The sequence below is a fragment of the Leopardus geoffroyi genome, chromosome A1 (assembly GCF_018350155.1).
Source record: "Leopardus geoffroyi isolate Oge1 chromosome A1, O.geoffroyi_Oge1_pat1.0, whole genome shotgun sequence".
In the NCBI taxonomy this organism is placed as follows: domain Eukaryota; kingdom Metazoa; phylum Chordata; class Mammalia; order Carnivora; family Felidae; genus Leopardus; species Leopardus geoffroyi.
The window spans coordinates 9680171-9695041 of record NC_059326.1 but is presented as its reverse complement, the minus strand read 5'-3'; the positions used below and the strand labels follow the sequence as shown (position 1 = coordinate 9695041).

The 14871-nt window shown below is 45.8% G+C and overlaps 1 protein-coding gene across 6 annotated transcripts in view; it reads left to right on the top strand.

Annotated features, from left to right (window-relative positions):
- Positions 1-13799, top strand: part of HMGB1 (high mobility group box 1) — a 133739-nt gene extending 119940 nt beyond the window's left edge. For 3 of the 6 annotated variants that reach the window (XM_045469093.1, XM_045468940.1, XM_045469016.1), the window contains 4 exons: positions 9879-10041; positions 10267-10412; positions 10902-11076; positions 12107-13799. In XM_045469093.1, the coding sequence (XP_045325049.1) occupies positions 9892-10041; positions 10267-10412; positions 10902-11076; positions 12107-12283 (648 nt within the window). In that variant the 5' untranslated portion in view covers positions 9879-9891 and the 3' untranslated portion in view covers positions 12284-13799. Of the gene's footprint in view, positions 1-4100; positions 4159-7521; positions 7684-9878; positions 10042-10266; positions 10413-10901; positions 11077-12106 lie in introns of those variants that run through there. The other 3 variants (XM_045468795.1, XM_045468868.1, XM_045468722.1) reach the window with 2 other exon arrangements.
- The last annotated feature ends 1072 nt before the right edge of the window (positions 13800-14871 follow it).

Genomic DNA, 14871 nt, shown 5'->3' with positions numbered 1-14871 from the left:
TACTGTGAATATTTTTACGTGTCGTTAAATTTAGTATTCGTAACAGTTTGGTAGCTGCATCGTGGTAATCCGTCAGAAGGATGGACCAGAATTTATTTAACCAAGCCCCTGTTATTAGATAATGTAGGTCGTTTCCACCTTGTAGATAATGCTACAGTTAGTATTCTTCATCAAACTTTTTGTGCTTTTTACTTCTTTCTGATTATTTTCTAAATAGTTCCTAGGAGCAAAACCGCTGGTGAAATGCCATGCATGTTTCCAAATCAGAGTTCTGCTTCCAAATGTGGTACCAATTTGCCGGTAGCACTTATGTTAGGATATAGCAAGTTGTGCTGTCTCCTTCCTACTTCCTTATTCTCATTCTTGGAAGCCAAAGGAAAACCTTAGAACAAGGATCAACGGCAACCTTTCCGAAAAAGTATACACATCGTTTTGTTGCTGGTTTTGTTCTTTTTTTTATTAACCTCCTCCTGAGCAACAGGTATGGGTCCGCAATCAGCTTCTGTTTAGTCCCGCAAGGCATTCTGGGTGCTCTGTGTTTGGAAACAGAAAGGCCTGGTACTTTGGGAGATGAGGCCAACTTCCCCGCCAGTCCAGTGCCTGATGGGCAGAGGGACTCCCGCGTTCTGGCTTTCGTTAGCGGCAAGTGCAAGGTGGGGAATCTCGCTCCGGTGAGGATATTTACCAGGGCTGCCCGGATGGCCCTCCTAGGCCTTGGGGACTGGCAGTCAACCTCTTTGCATTTCCCAGAGGCCTCTGGCCTGGAGCACTGGTTTTTGTCTTGGGTCTCCCTGGCAGAGCAGAGCACTCCCCTTTCCCGTCTTCAGAGTCTTGGGGCAGTCCCACAGTCTTGGTGCCTAAACTCCCTTGCTGGGCTGCGGCACTCTGGGTGCTGGGCATGTCTCCCGGCCTGCCCGTCTCTTCAGTCCTGTCCAGTCAGCCTGCAGCACCCACACTTGTTACTAACGGGTGATGCTACTACCCATGTCGGAAAACAGGGCTTGCTTACTACAGCCCTAATGCAGCATTTTGCAAACCGAGGGGCCTGTTGGTGGGCTGCGAAGTAAATTTAGGATTTTAAGGAGAAAAATCAGACTCTGTCACAGTCATGGTAGGTATTGTTCCGTGGAACTTCTTCTCAAATGTTAATATATACAAACTGTATTGGTCCTATCCAGAAACCTTGAAAACCAAGGCCGTAAATGCAAGTCAGGATTGCCGTGAGGATATGAAGAGGTAGGCTTAGGTGGGAAAACGTGATGCTTTAAAAATGTTTTTTTAATGTTGATTTTTGAGAGAGACAGAGCACGAGTTATTTTTGAGAGAGACGAGCTCAGAGTCTGGAGCTTGCCTTGGATTCTGTCTCTCTCTCTGCCTTTCCCCCACTCGTGCTCTCTCTCTCTCTCTCTCTCAAAAATAAATAAACATTTAAAAAAGAAAAGAAAAACTTCCCAACGTACCCCTGGACAGTACTGTCTTCACATTATTTTGTAGCACAAATACACTTTAAGCATGTAACGTGTAACTCCAACCATAGATGAAATCTTCACCTAACGAAGAGAACGGTTCTCGTTTTCATGAGGTGTTAAACACCAGGGGCAACAGGAAAGTTCTGGACAAAACTAGCAAGTTGGGTAGTGTTCTGTCATCCCCTTCTATGTTTGGTCATCAAAACCACTCATAAAAACATTTATCCCTTTCTTAAAAAAAAAAAATAGCTTTATGGAGCTATAACTCCCATACAATTCAACGGTTTTTGGTATATTCCCGGGGTTATGCAACCATTACCATAAACGGTTTTAGAACATTTTTGTCCTCCTAAAAGCAGCCCCATCACCATTAGCAGTCACTCCCTTCCCCCGCAAGCTCCCAACCCCTGGTTATCACTGATCCAGTGTTCATCTTTATAAATGTTTGTATTCTGGACATTTCATATGAATGGAGTCCTACAAGTGGCCTTGGGTCACTGGCCTTTTTAACTGCATCTGATGTTTCCAAGGTTCATCCGTGTTCAGCATGCATCAGTCCTTCATTCCCCTCTATGGCTGATAATATGCAGCCATATAGATCTACCACATTTCATTTATCCACTCATACACGCCACAGTTGACGGGCATTTGGATCGTTTCCGCGTTTTGATGATTACAAATGAGGTTTCCGTGAACATTCATGCGCAGGTTTTCGTGTGGACATGTTTTTGTTTCTCTTGGATACATACCTAGGAGTGGGAATTGCTGGGTCATATGGTAATTCTATGTTTAACCTTCGGAGGGACTGTCAGACTGTTTTCCCAAGCAGCTGCACTATTTTACATGCTCACCAGCCGTGTATGGCGGTTCCAATTTCGCCACATCCTCACCCACACTTGCTGTCGTCTGTCTTTTTGCTTACAGCCGTCCTAGGTATGCTAAGACATTGATTCCTAAGATTTGCGACACTTTCAATACAGCAGTTGAATTTGGGCTGTTGATGTGGTTCGTGAGATCAAGACCTAAAAGAGTGATCTTTGTTGGATTTAGATCATTGTTCTACAGGGAGGGGCGCCTGGGTGGCTCAGTCGGTTGGGCGTCCAACTTCGGCTCAGGTCATGATCTCGCAGTCCGTGAGTTCGAGCCCCGTGTCGGGCTCTGTGCTGACAGCTCGGAGCCTGGAGCCTGCTCCAGATCCTATGTCTCCCTCTCTCTCTGACCCTCCCCGTTCCTGCTCTGTCTCTGTCTCAAAAAATAAATACATAAACGTTTAAAAAGAATTTAGATCATTGTTTTACAAAAAGTTTTGCGGATAAGCTTTCCCCTCCTCGTGTGTACCATTCTTTGGCGAGAGAACAGGCATCTTATTAAGAAAAGGTGTGCTATCTCTTCCTTATTCACCAGTGAAATATTCCAGTTCTAGAGATATTATTGGTATAAATCAGCTTCAGGACTGTTTTCTCTGCCTCCGCCATCAGTGCAGCCCACAGCTGATCTCACTCCTTTCCCTACTTGCAAGCCACATTCAGACAGAAAACTCTGGCTGGGGCAGAAATACTTAAGCAACTCAGGACCAGCTTGGCCTTCTCCACGCACTGACAAATGTAACACCACCTCTCGGCCCCCTGCCTCTGGTCTTGCTTTGTGCCTATCCCGTAACATCCTTTCGAATTAGATAAGGTTTCACTAGTCCTAAGTAAGAGTGGGGGAAAGGGAGCACAGGCCTTAGGGGCTACCAGAAGTCCACGTGCGTGGGGGTGGGGGGGGTGGAGGAGGGACTTGGAACTCAGTGTCCTAGCTCGGAGTCCAAACTTCACAAACCTGTGCTCTTCTTTTCCTGATTTCCTCTCTCCTTTGTTTTAAGCACCCTTGAAGAAAAAAGGTTTTTAAGTATGTATGATCCGTAGTATGGTTGACCTCATCCGACATTTTGGTTTACTGTTTCTACTCCTTTTCAGAACCTGGCCCTTGTCGAGAAGCGAAACAACAGGACAATTCACATAGCTTGACTTTAGGACTCACTGCATTGGGGGAGGAATTAATATCCTTCAGCCAAAGACTTAACAGCCTCGTCTGCATTTTGTATTTTTTTACATTAGAGTTAAGTTTCAAATGTCTGTTGGAAGCAACCTTTGGGCAGACATTCTTGCAGTTTTCTGTGATAAATTCTTATTTGGCTTGCCATAGTCCACTGTATCCAACAAGGAATAACCTTGGCCGAGTTGGAAACTGTTAACTGCTAAAAATGTATGTGTTTGTCTAAATTTGAGATCCCCTCCAGCCCCCCAGTCCCATCTTCCCCGTGTTAAGTTATAAAACTGAGATGCGGGGGCACCTGAGTGACTCAATGAAGCATCCCACTTCGGCTCAGGTCATGATCTTGTGGTTCATGAGTTCGAGCTCCGATTCCCCCATCGGGCTAGCTGCTGTCAGCGCAGAGCCCGCTTCGGATCCTCTGCCCCCCTCTCTCTCTCTCTCTGCCCCTCCCCTGCTTGCGTGCACTCTCTCTCCCTCTCAAAAACAAATAAACATTTAACAAAAAGTGATGATGCAGTTGGCATCTAGCCTCACTTTTAGTATCCTAACATTTACTTATTACTTATTACTCTATTTTCCTGCCTTCTGATTTAGAGAGACCCCAATGCTTATCTCCAAAGATGGAAGAGGAAGATTAAAACAATAATTTGCAGTAAGTACTCTTTCAGCTGTTAATTCATTTATTCAACAGACTTTATTTGGTGCTTGCCAGATGCCAGGCACCCTGGTAGGTGCTTGGGATACAAAGATAAGCTAGGGTCCCTGCCTTTAAGGGATGCAGTGCAGTAGGACAAGCAGACCCATAACTGGATAAGCACACTTGTGAACACGATAAATAATGCACAGAATATTATGGGATCGCAGAAGAGAGGCCCGTCACCTACCCTGTAGAGGAGATTGAGGCAGGCTTCAGGAAGGGTGTAAACTGTATTAGTGAAGATCTGCAGTTCAGTTAGCTAAATGAGGTATGGGAGAGAGCATTCAGGCTTTTTGAATTAGGTATCTTTGTAATTTAAGATCAAACACCCAGGAACTCTAACGTAAACTATATGCCAGTTTCTGGCCAGTGATTCATGTTGAGGAAGGAAGGGGTCTACCATCATGAATAAGTGAACATCAAGGTTGCAGGATTAGAGCTAGAAGTTGTAGGGTTTCTTGAAAAGCTTCTTTCCTTGTTATGCCTTTCCCTCCCTATATAATGGAAAAACAAACATGAGAAATGTTGTGCCTGTAAGTGGAGGTTTTTATATTCCTCTGACCTGGCCTCTGTTACACTTGGGAATATATAAAGGCATCTTCACTAGAATGGATGAAGATTAGTGTTTGAGTCTAGGATTGAAATAAAAAGGCTTCATTAGATTTGCAACCACTGCCCTCGTAAAATTAAAAATAATAAAAACTCCAAGTTAACTGTACTTGATGCTTTCTAAATCGTGGGTTTGAAGGGATGTGCATGACACAATTTGAAACCTTTGAAAGAAAAGTTTAATCTTTCCAACAACCCTGTGACCACCTCCATGTTATACTGAGAGAATTGAAGAAGCAACAAAGAGGTTACAAAACTTGCCTAAAACACTCATTATGATGAGCACTGAGTGTGGTATGTATGTGATGAGTCACTCAATTCTACTCCTGAAACCAATGTTGTCCTGTATGTTAACTAACTAGAATTTAAATAAACACCTGAAGGAAAAAAAAAAAAAAACTTGCCTAAGATTATAAAGCTGGTAAGTAGCAGAGCTGGGATTTGAACCCAGGTCTCTATTTAAATCTAGTGCCTATTACTCACCGCGCCATCCTGCTGAAATAGAAACCTGTGTGGGCCCATACTTTCCTGCAGTCCTGTGACCATGAACTTAGCCTGGCAGGAGTTAGCTATTACAGAAAACTGGTAAAAGTCGTGTCGTTGGGACAGGGCAAATCCAACATTGCTCCTGAAAAATGCTGAGAGTGCTATCTTCAAATAATAGTCAGATTTTGATATCACGGACGCTGTTTAAAAGGTAGACAATTTTTATCAATATTTTGTAACATAGGCCCTGAGAAGGTAAAGCAGAATCGAGGTAGATATGTAGATTTGAATGGATCGCAAAATGTGATTCATAGAGAAAGTAGACAAGGGTACATATGTGTGAAAATAACAAAATAAAAGTTACCTTTAGATGTTTGCTTTTTATTTTTTTTTTTAATTTTTTTTTCAACGTTTATTTATTTTTGGGACAGAGAGAGACAGAGCATGAACGGGGGAGGGGCAGAGAGAGAGGGAGACACAGAATCGGAAACAGGCTCCAGGCTCCGAGCCATCAGCCCAGAGCCCGACGCGGGGCTCGAACCCACGGACCGCGAGATCGTGACCTGGCTGAAGTCGGACGCTTAACCGACTGCGCCACCCAGGCGCCCCAAGATGTTTGCTTTTTAAATATTGCATGTACGTTATGCTAGTTTATATATTAATAGTATGCTGATTTTCACGTGCATTTGTATGTATTGTCCATTCCACAGGACTGTAATCCCTGAGACCAGCCTTTTTAAAACGGTTATCTATAGGTCAGGAAAGGTTATCGGAGCCTATTCTCAAAGAGCCTAACAAATGGGAGCAAACGCATTAGGTTATGGCTGCTTAGAGTGGATATAAGAAATGAAATTAACATAAGAAAATGACTTGTTTTAACTTAGATCTATCACATTTGGGAAGAATTGGCTGCTGGATTTAAAAGTGTATAAACATTCCATTAGAGAGTGAAAAAGGGGAAGTCTGTTATAACCGAATAGGGGTGTGGTCTGCATAGGCTAAGGAGGCATAGATAATAGTTTCATCAAAGACTGATAGAAGTATAGCCTTCAGAACTGGCCATGATAGCTAGTACATTTTCTTTACAGACGTAATAAGTATGTCTGTTAATACCAGCCAGCTTGGTGAGTTAGAGAAACCACAGCCTGTGGATTTGGGCATACGCACTCTCTGCCTGCATCTAATCCTCGGGTAACAATACACCTACAACTGCTGTAATCCTAGAGCAGTTACATGGATGCACTAAGTGGTGTGATGGGAGGGAAAGATAGCATCACAAGGATTCGTTTGATTATAACAGTAATCCACACCAAGTCAAAGAAAACAGCCAAACAGTTAAAAATGTGGTCTCTAATGAATTTGCTAATTCTAGCAGGCCCTCACGAACGGTTCCTGCTAGAGTACCCCGTATCAGAACGAGGGAGCTGTGCTTTAATTACATGGAATAATTATTTGATTTCCAGGAAGTTAAGACAGTGCTTTGTATTTACATAAAAAGTTCTAGACATGCTGGGAAACTCGATCAAACCAAGAGAAAGAGTGAAACTGAACGCCTGTTCAGGGAGTCAAGATTTCGGCTGCTCAGCAAGCTTGTCGTTCCGGCTTATGAGCCCAGAAAAGGGGTATTTTAAAACCGGCTGACTGGATCGTGTCGCTTGGTTAGAGGAAAAGCCCTGCCTTTCCCGAGATCTAGAGGGTAACGCAACCATATGCTGTTGAGGGGCTCGAATCTTGGCTGCCTTCACCCCTCTGCATTAGCAGACACCCCAGTTTTCAGGGGACGTGATCTCGTACCGTCGCCCTCACTTTTGAAGGTCTGTTAAAATTCTGGGGCCTCTTATCTCAGTGGCTTTGGAAGTGAGTTTGGGGTAAGAAGGGGGGGGGAGGCCTGTGAGTGTCTCTTTTGCCTGAGGAGTTGGAGACACTTGTGGAAAAGTCAGGCCCTTTTCGCCCCGGCGGCCGCTCCGGTGTGGGGCTGGCTTGGGTTAGACACATGCACACATACACCATAGAGCTCTGCTTTCCCGTAGCAGCTGCTGCCTCTGCCTCTGCCTCTCCCGCCTCAGCCTCTTTGCCCGGCATACACACACATTCAGATTTGCGCGCTGTTTCAATCCTTGATGACGTGTCCCCGGAGACAGCCAATAGCAAACGGGCTCTGGTCAGGACAATGGGAGGTATCGGGCCAATGAGCGAGCCCCGTGAGTTGGCGGTAGCCAATAGGAGCCGCGCTGGCTGGAGAGTAATGTTACAGAGCGGAGAGAGTGAGGAGGCTGCGTCTGGCTCCCGCTCTCACAGCCATTGCAGTACATTGAGCTCCATAGAGACAGCGCCGGGGCAAGTGAGAGCCAGACGGGCACTGGGCGACTCTGTGCCTCGCTGAGGGTGAGTCTGGGGCAGCGCCGCGGCGGGGAGAGCGCCTCCGGCAGCTCCCCACCCCGCGCGGTGGCCGGATCCCCGCGGCCGGGAGCCGGCGGGTCAGGATCCACACAAAGGCAAATGAGGGGGGACCGTGGGGGGAACTGCGCACGGAGCGAGCCTCTTCTCGGGCGCCGGGAGCCCTGCCCCGCGCCGGAACCCCGGCCCACAGGCTGCCTGAGGCGCTGCGAACCCCGAGCCCCGCGAGTTTCCACCCCCGGCGGCGTCCGCGCTGACTGGCGCAAAAAAAATTTTTTTAATTAAAAAAAATTTTTTTAACGTGTTTTCGGCCCCCGGGCCGAATGTTCGGGTGGCCGGCGTGCGCGGGGGGCGGCGGGCGGCGGGGCCGGTGGCGGGAGGGCAGGCGGGCGGGCGGGCAGGCGGGCAGGCGGCGGCGCTTCCACGGGCTGCATTGGCCGCCGCAGAGAGCCGGGCGCCGGCGGCGAGCGCGGGCGGGCGGGCGGGCGCTGCGGGCGAGGCGGCGCGGTGGGCCGGGGGCGGCGGCGGCGCGGGGCCCGGCCCGCCGGCCTGTGCCCGGGCGGCGGCGGCGGCGGCGGCGGCTCGGCGGCGGGGGGAGCGGCGCCGCTGCGCTCGCTGGAACATGGCTGACTCGGCCCGGCGCTGCTGGCTGGAGAGAAAACAAGGCGGGCGGGAGCGGGCGGGGGAGCTGGGCGCAGCAGTTCCGAGGCAACTTTTTTTTTCCTCTCTTCCCAGCCCCGCGTTCTCCGTGCGGGGGCGGCCGGGGCGCGCGGGCCCGCGCGGAGGGGGACGGGGAGCGGCGGGCCGGTGGGCGCCTCCCGGGGCGGCCCCCACCCCCGCGGGCCGGGAGGGGGGAGGGTCCGGGCCCGCGCGCCCCCCACCCCTCCCCCCCCCGGGCTGTAATGGCCGAGTGTGTGCGCCAGAGCGCGGCGCGCACCCCGCCCGCCTGCGCTCACACTCACACACTCACACACTCACACACACACACACAAAGGGAAGGAGCCATATTCTCGCTCGCGCTCGCCCTCGCGGCGGCGGCGGCGGCGGCGGCGCAGGCGGGGAAGACGCGCAGCGGCCATTCCGTGCGCGCCGGCCCCGGCGGCCGCGGGCGGAGCCAGCCCCCATTTCGAGCGGGGCTTCTCCCTCCGCCGAGCCTGACAAAATGGGGGAGGCCTGCGGGGCCTGCGCCGGCGGGCGGGCGGGCGCACGTGGCGGCCCCGGCGCGGGCGGGTCGGGCCCGGAGGCCCGGCCGCGGCCCCGCGTCTCCTCGGCCGCCCCGCCGCCACCGAAGTTCTGGGGGTGGGGGCCGAGTGGCGGGAAGGTGTGCGGGGCCCGTCTCGCGAGGCGCCCCGACTTTCGCAGATTGGGAAAAAAAAAAAAAAAAACAACACTCCTGGTGGTGGGGGGGGGGGGCAGGCAGAGCCACGAGCAGGAGTGGCTTTTGTCCCTCATCCTTGTTTACTCGAAGAAACTTCAGACCGGACGTGTTTAGTCAGAACTGAAATACATCTCGGGGCCAAACCGATAGGAAACGAGGCTGCCTCGCGGTGGCAGCCGCACAAATACCACCGCCAACCCCCCAGCCTGGGTCCCGGCGCTGGAGCTTTCTCCTCCTCCCTCCTCCCGGCAAAGTTTTGTGCAGAGAGTATTTTTAAAGTCCTCGTTGGGAAAACTTGAGATAGACGGTGGTTTAGGCCCGTAATTGGGAGACGCCGACCCGCTCGGGCGCTCACCTATTTTGTTCCCGACGTGGTGCCGATCCACGAACCGGCAGCGCCAGTTTTGTGGTCCCTGGTTCTGTTGATCACAAAATGGTTTTGTGCCTTTAAAAAGTTTTTAAATGTCCGCCTAGGTGTTCATTCGGAGCGGATACCCGCAGATGAGTAACGAATACTGTATGAGGATGCCATTGTGTCTACACTTTTTTGAGATCACACTGGAGGACCGTTTTTTGTGTTTGTGTGTGTGTGTGTGTGTGTGTGTTCCTTTTTGCTTGGCATAGCCTCTTCTAGGCATTAGCTATCCCTGCCATTTTCTTGTTTGGTATGTTATGGGAGGTTCACGCCACTACTGTGTTAAATAACCCAACTTTGGTTTTCATTCACTCCCCACAAAGTTCAAGTGCTCATAGAATCCCGTAATTTCATTGCTAACCTCAACCATTTCTTTTTCTCTCTTTTTAGAAAATAATTAAACATGGGCAAAGGAGATCCTAAGAAGCCGAGAGGCAAAATGTCATCATATGCATTCTTTGTGCAAACTTGCCGAGAGGAGCACAAGAAGAAGCACCCAGATGCTTCAGTCAACTTCTCAGAGTTTTCTAAGAAGTGCTCAGAGAGGTGGAAGGTAAGGGGGCTTAACACATAATTGAGGGATTTTTAAAAACTTAAATCCAAATCAAGGTCTTTAAAAAGCCTCGGTGCCGTTTGCATAACGCGAGTAGGGATGTTAGAACAGGCTGCGGAGTGAGTACATGGCAAAGGATGCCGGTTTTTGTCATGTTAGTACTTTTGCGACAATTTAGTAGGATTTGGGTTACCGATTTCAGTTTACAAATGATTTCTTTTGTAGACCATGTCTGCTAAAGAGAAAGGAAAGTTTGAAGACATGGCAAAGGCGGACAAGGCCCGTTATGAAAGAGAAATGAAAACTTATATCCCCCCTAAAGGGGAAACAAAAAAGAAGTTCAAGGATCCCAATGCACCCAAGAGGCCTCCGTGAGTATCTTACCTATTTCCAGGAGGGTTTTGCAGTAGAATCAGATAGAAATTTAGCAAGCCACCCTGTGGGTTTGGAGTGTATAATCAAAAGTTTCTTAGCTGGTAAGTGCCTTACATTGGTCTATTTGGATATTGTAAGTAGAATTCCTGTTGAATGGGAGGAGCATTTGAATTAGACATTGGCCTTCTTCACTTAATCTGTCTCCTAAATGTAACTTTGTTTTGTTTCTTGAGAAATACCATCTCTCCGAAATACTTAAAGTTTCACAGAATTGCTTTTGGAGCTCTTGCATTTATTAATAGTACATGTTCAACTAGTAGCATCCTAAGTCAGATAGCCGTGAATGGAGGTTTGGTTGTAAAGGGTATTTAGCATATTTTAATATTTGCACTCTGTCCAGTGCCTGATAGAAATCAGCAGCAGCTTTTATATAGCAGGACAACACACATTCCATAGTAAACTTAAAATTAAATTTCTCTTTTTAGTTCGGCCTTTTTCTTGTTTTGTTCTGAGTATCGCCCAAAAATCAAAGGAGAACATCCTGGCCTATCCATTGGTGATGTTGCAAAGAAACTGGGAGAGATGTGGAATAACACCGCTGCAGATGACAAGCAGCCTTATGAGAAGAAGGCTGCGAAGCTGAAGGAAAAATATGAAAAGGTAAGAAGTGTGCATTTGTTCGGTGTAATGAGGAAAGGGGATGCCCGACATTAGATTATACTTGGTACCTCATCTCAATTACCTACTTTCTTGTGGATTTCTAAGAATTCGGGGTGTAATGCAGTTTTCAGATTCACAGCTCCTTTCCGTGTGCCGCTGGCTGCAGTCTTAAATCTTTTCCATCCTTCAGAGAGTATAGAAGTTCAGATCAGTTGTTTTTTTTTTGTTGTTGTTGTTTTTTTTGACTTCGGTATAGCTGCCATACACTTAAGCTGGCTTTGTTATTCTCTGATTTAAATTTACTGGTAGTCACTTTTAGTCAAGTGATTATTTTAAATGGTCAGACACATAAAAATAGTCTGGGCAAGATAATGAAGACCGTGTCCTTCATAAACCTGTCCTGAAGTATTTGTGTTCCCTTCCTTCAATAACAGAAATCCCAATTTTATGAATTTCAAAAAAGTTACAGTGTTGAACTGTGTCGTAAGTTGATAAAGAAAAAGCTTTATCTCCTATACTTTGAATACGAGTAGCAAGTTAAATTTTAGCTTATTTAGTCATCTGGAAAAATGTTGATTTCTAGATGTTTCTTAATTGCATGCTTACTGGCAGATTTACTTTTTTTTTCTTTTAAGACAAAATTTCCTTCTCTGGATTAGGGTCTGATAGAAACCTGTAGATTGCTGTTTTGCATTCAGAAGGTGGCAGTGTCTACCCTTTAATCAAAGTCTCTACATTCTGGTTTTAATCAACTAAAGTTAGGACGTGGTACCTAATTGTACTTCAGTGAGGCGCACAACAATGCAAATATTGGACCGTGTCATTCCATGAGTTACGGGTTATTAATTGCAATTCTCGGCGCGTTCATATGCATTCCTCCGTCCTAGGCGTTTATGGGATCGGGGTGAGTGCAGATACGTGGTTATTTTCGCGTAACTGGGATCTTGATTTTTCGTAAGTGACTTTTCCTTCTCCCCTTGCTTAACTGTCCTGTCTTTCCTTCCACTTTTTCTTGACTTTATTTTGGAAGGATATTGCTGCATACCGAGCTAAAGGAAAGCCTGACGCGGCAAAAAAGGGAGTCGTCAAGGCTGAAAAAAGCAAGAAAAAGAAGGAAGAGGAGGAGGACGAGGAAGATGAAGAGGATGAGGAAGAGGAGGAAGATGAAGAAGATGAAGAAGAAGAAGAAGATGATGATGATGAATAAGTTGGTTCTAGCGCAGTTTTTTTTTCTTGTCTATAAAGCATTTAACCCCCCTGTACACAACTCACTCCTTTTAAAGAAAAAAATTGAAATGTAAGGCTGTGTAAGATTTGTTTTTAAACTGTACAGTGTCTTTTTTTGTATAGTTAACACACTACCGAATGTGTCTTTAGATAGCCCTGTCCCGGTGGTATTTCCAATAGCCACTAACCTTGCCTGGTACAGTATGGGGGTTGTAAATTGGCATGGAAATTTAAAGCAGGTTCTTGTTGGTGCACAGCACAAATTAGTTATATATGGGGATGGTAGTTTTTTCATCTTCAGTTGTCTCTGATGCAGCTTATACGAAATAATTGTTGTTCTGTTAACTGAATACCACTCTGTAATTGCAAAAAAAAAAAAAAGTTGCAGCTGTTTTGTTGACATTCTGAATGCTTCTAAGTAAATACAATTTTTTTTATTAGTATTGTTGTCCTTTTCATAGGTCTGAAATTTTTCTTCTTGAGGGGAAGCTAGTCTTTTGCTTTTGCCCATTTTGGATCACATGGATTATTACAGTGTTTTATCTTTTCATATAGTTAGCTGATAAAAAGCTCTGTCTACACCCTGCATACTCATGATGAGGGTAATAAAAGTTGAATTGAGACAGTTTTCATCCATAACTGAAACTCCAATCTTGATCAGTTGATGGCAGATTTCACATAGCCCAGTCACATTTACGAAGTGAAGAGTAACCACAGCATGGGATTAGTAGAATCAAACATTTTGAAAGTCTGTCCTTGAAGGACTAAGAGAAAAAGTATGTTCTAATCTTTACATGAGGACTCTACATTCTTTAACTCCCATTACCATGTAATGGCAGTTATATTTGCAGTTCCCACATTAAAGAAGACCTGAGAATGTATCCCCAAAAGCGTGAGCTTAAAATACAAGACTGCCATATTAGATTTTTTGTTGACATTAGTCCCAGCAAAGGCTCTGGAAAAAAAAAAAAAGTGCTGGCTGTAAATGTCTTCTATTTCTCTAAATACGGATTTCTTAGGAAACTTGACTCTCCATTAAAGGTATTTTTAATTAATTGGGCCAACTTCTAAAATGTATGCCACACTGAAAATCCGGTATATTTTCCTATATTGTAGTTTGCTCCTTTATATAAATCAAACAGGCCTGAGGGAAGAAGACGCTTAAAACTTTGTATTTCAGTAGGAGTTATCGGATTTGAATTTGATTTTTCTTTACGAAACCCAAACTCATTCATTAGAGTCATGTTTATCTACTTAGCAGTTTAGGGAACAATTTGGCAATTTTGTGGTTTTTGAGATTATCGTTCTCTTAAAGTGCCAGTGTTTTAAAATAGCGTTCTTGTAATTTTACACGCTTTTGTGATGGAGTGCTGTTTTGTTATATAATTTTGACTTGGATTCTTTCCATTTGCATTTGTTTATGTAATTTCAGGAGGAATACTGAACATCTGAGTCCTGGATGATACTAATAAACTAATAATTGCAGAGGTTTTAAATATTAGTTAAATGGCTTTCACTTAAGATTTTAAGGTTTTGTTATATATACATATTTTAATCTTTCCAATAGTATCTCTCAGCCGACACCATTTAAACAAGTATAAGGTCTGGCAAAGTTCTTCCCTTTAAAAATACTTGGTTTATAACTACAAATAGCTTAATGATAAAAAGTTTTTGTCAAACATTGAGCGTGTTCTCAGAGGTTGCTATAGATCTAGGTGCGGAAAAATTAAATTTATTTTCAGTATGTTGGGTTAAACAAGATAGTAGCTTTTCAAAAGCGAGGCACCCGAAGCAGTTAAAACACAATAGTGATCATAAAGCTGAATTTACCAATTTTCTAAGTCCATGGAGACGCCTCAATTGTGTAAAACTTCATTGAATTCTTAAGTCAAGAGGAACAAGCCCGTCTCCTGACTTTTCGTGCGCATCCTTGCCGTAGCAGAGGCACCAACACGGTCGACATCTGTTGCTAGTAAGGGATCCAATTAAAAGTGGATTCTGCCTGAAGGAAACTTGCAACTTGGTGGGTATGTCATCTACCAGTTTTGTCAGATGCTGAGAATGGGAACGAGTTTTTTGGTGTGTTAACTGGCTTCAGATCTTGACAGGAAAAAGTCTTCAATCAGGAAGCTAATAGAGTCCTGTGTAGTATCCCTAGGGCTTGGAATTTTAGGTAATTCAGCATAAAGCCTTTGTGCAATTGGGAGGATTTGTTTTCAAGTTTATGTACGAGAACTATTTTCATGTTTAGAAGTAGTCACAGCACGAGGGGCATAAAGATTTTCTTTAAAAAAAAATTTTTGTTTTAATGTTTATTTTTGACAGAGAGACAGCATGAGCAGGGGAGGGGCAGAGAGAGGGAGACACAGGATCCGAAGCAGGCTCCAGGCTCCAAGCTGTCGGCACAGAGCCCGACGTGAGGCTCGAACTCACAAACCGTAAGCCATGACCTGAGCCAGAGACGCTCAAGCGACTGAGCCACCCAGGCGCCCCGGGCATAAAGATTTTCTGAAGAAAGTCGGTATAAAGTTGAGGATTAAAGTTGGGGCACTTAACATCAGAGTGTGG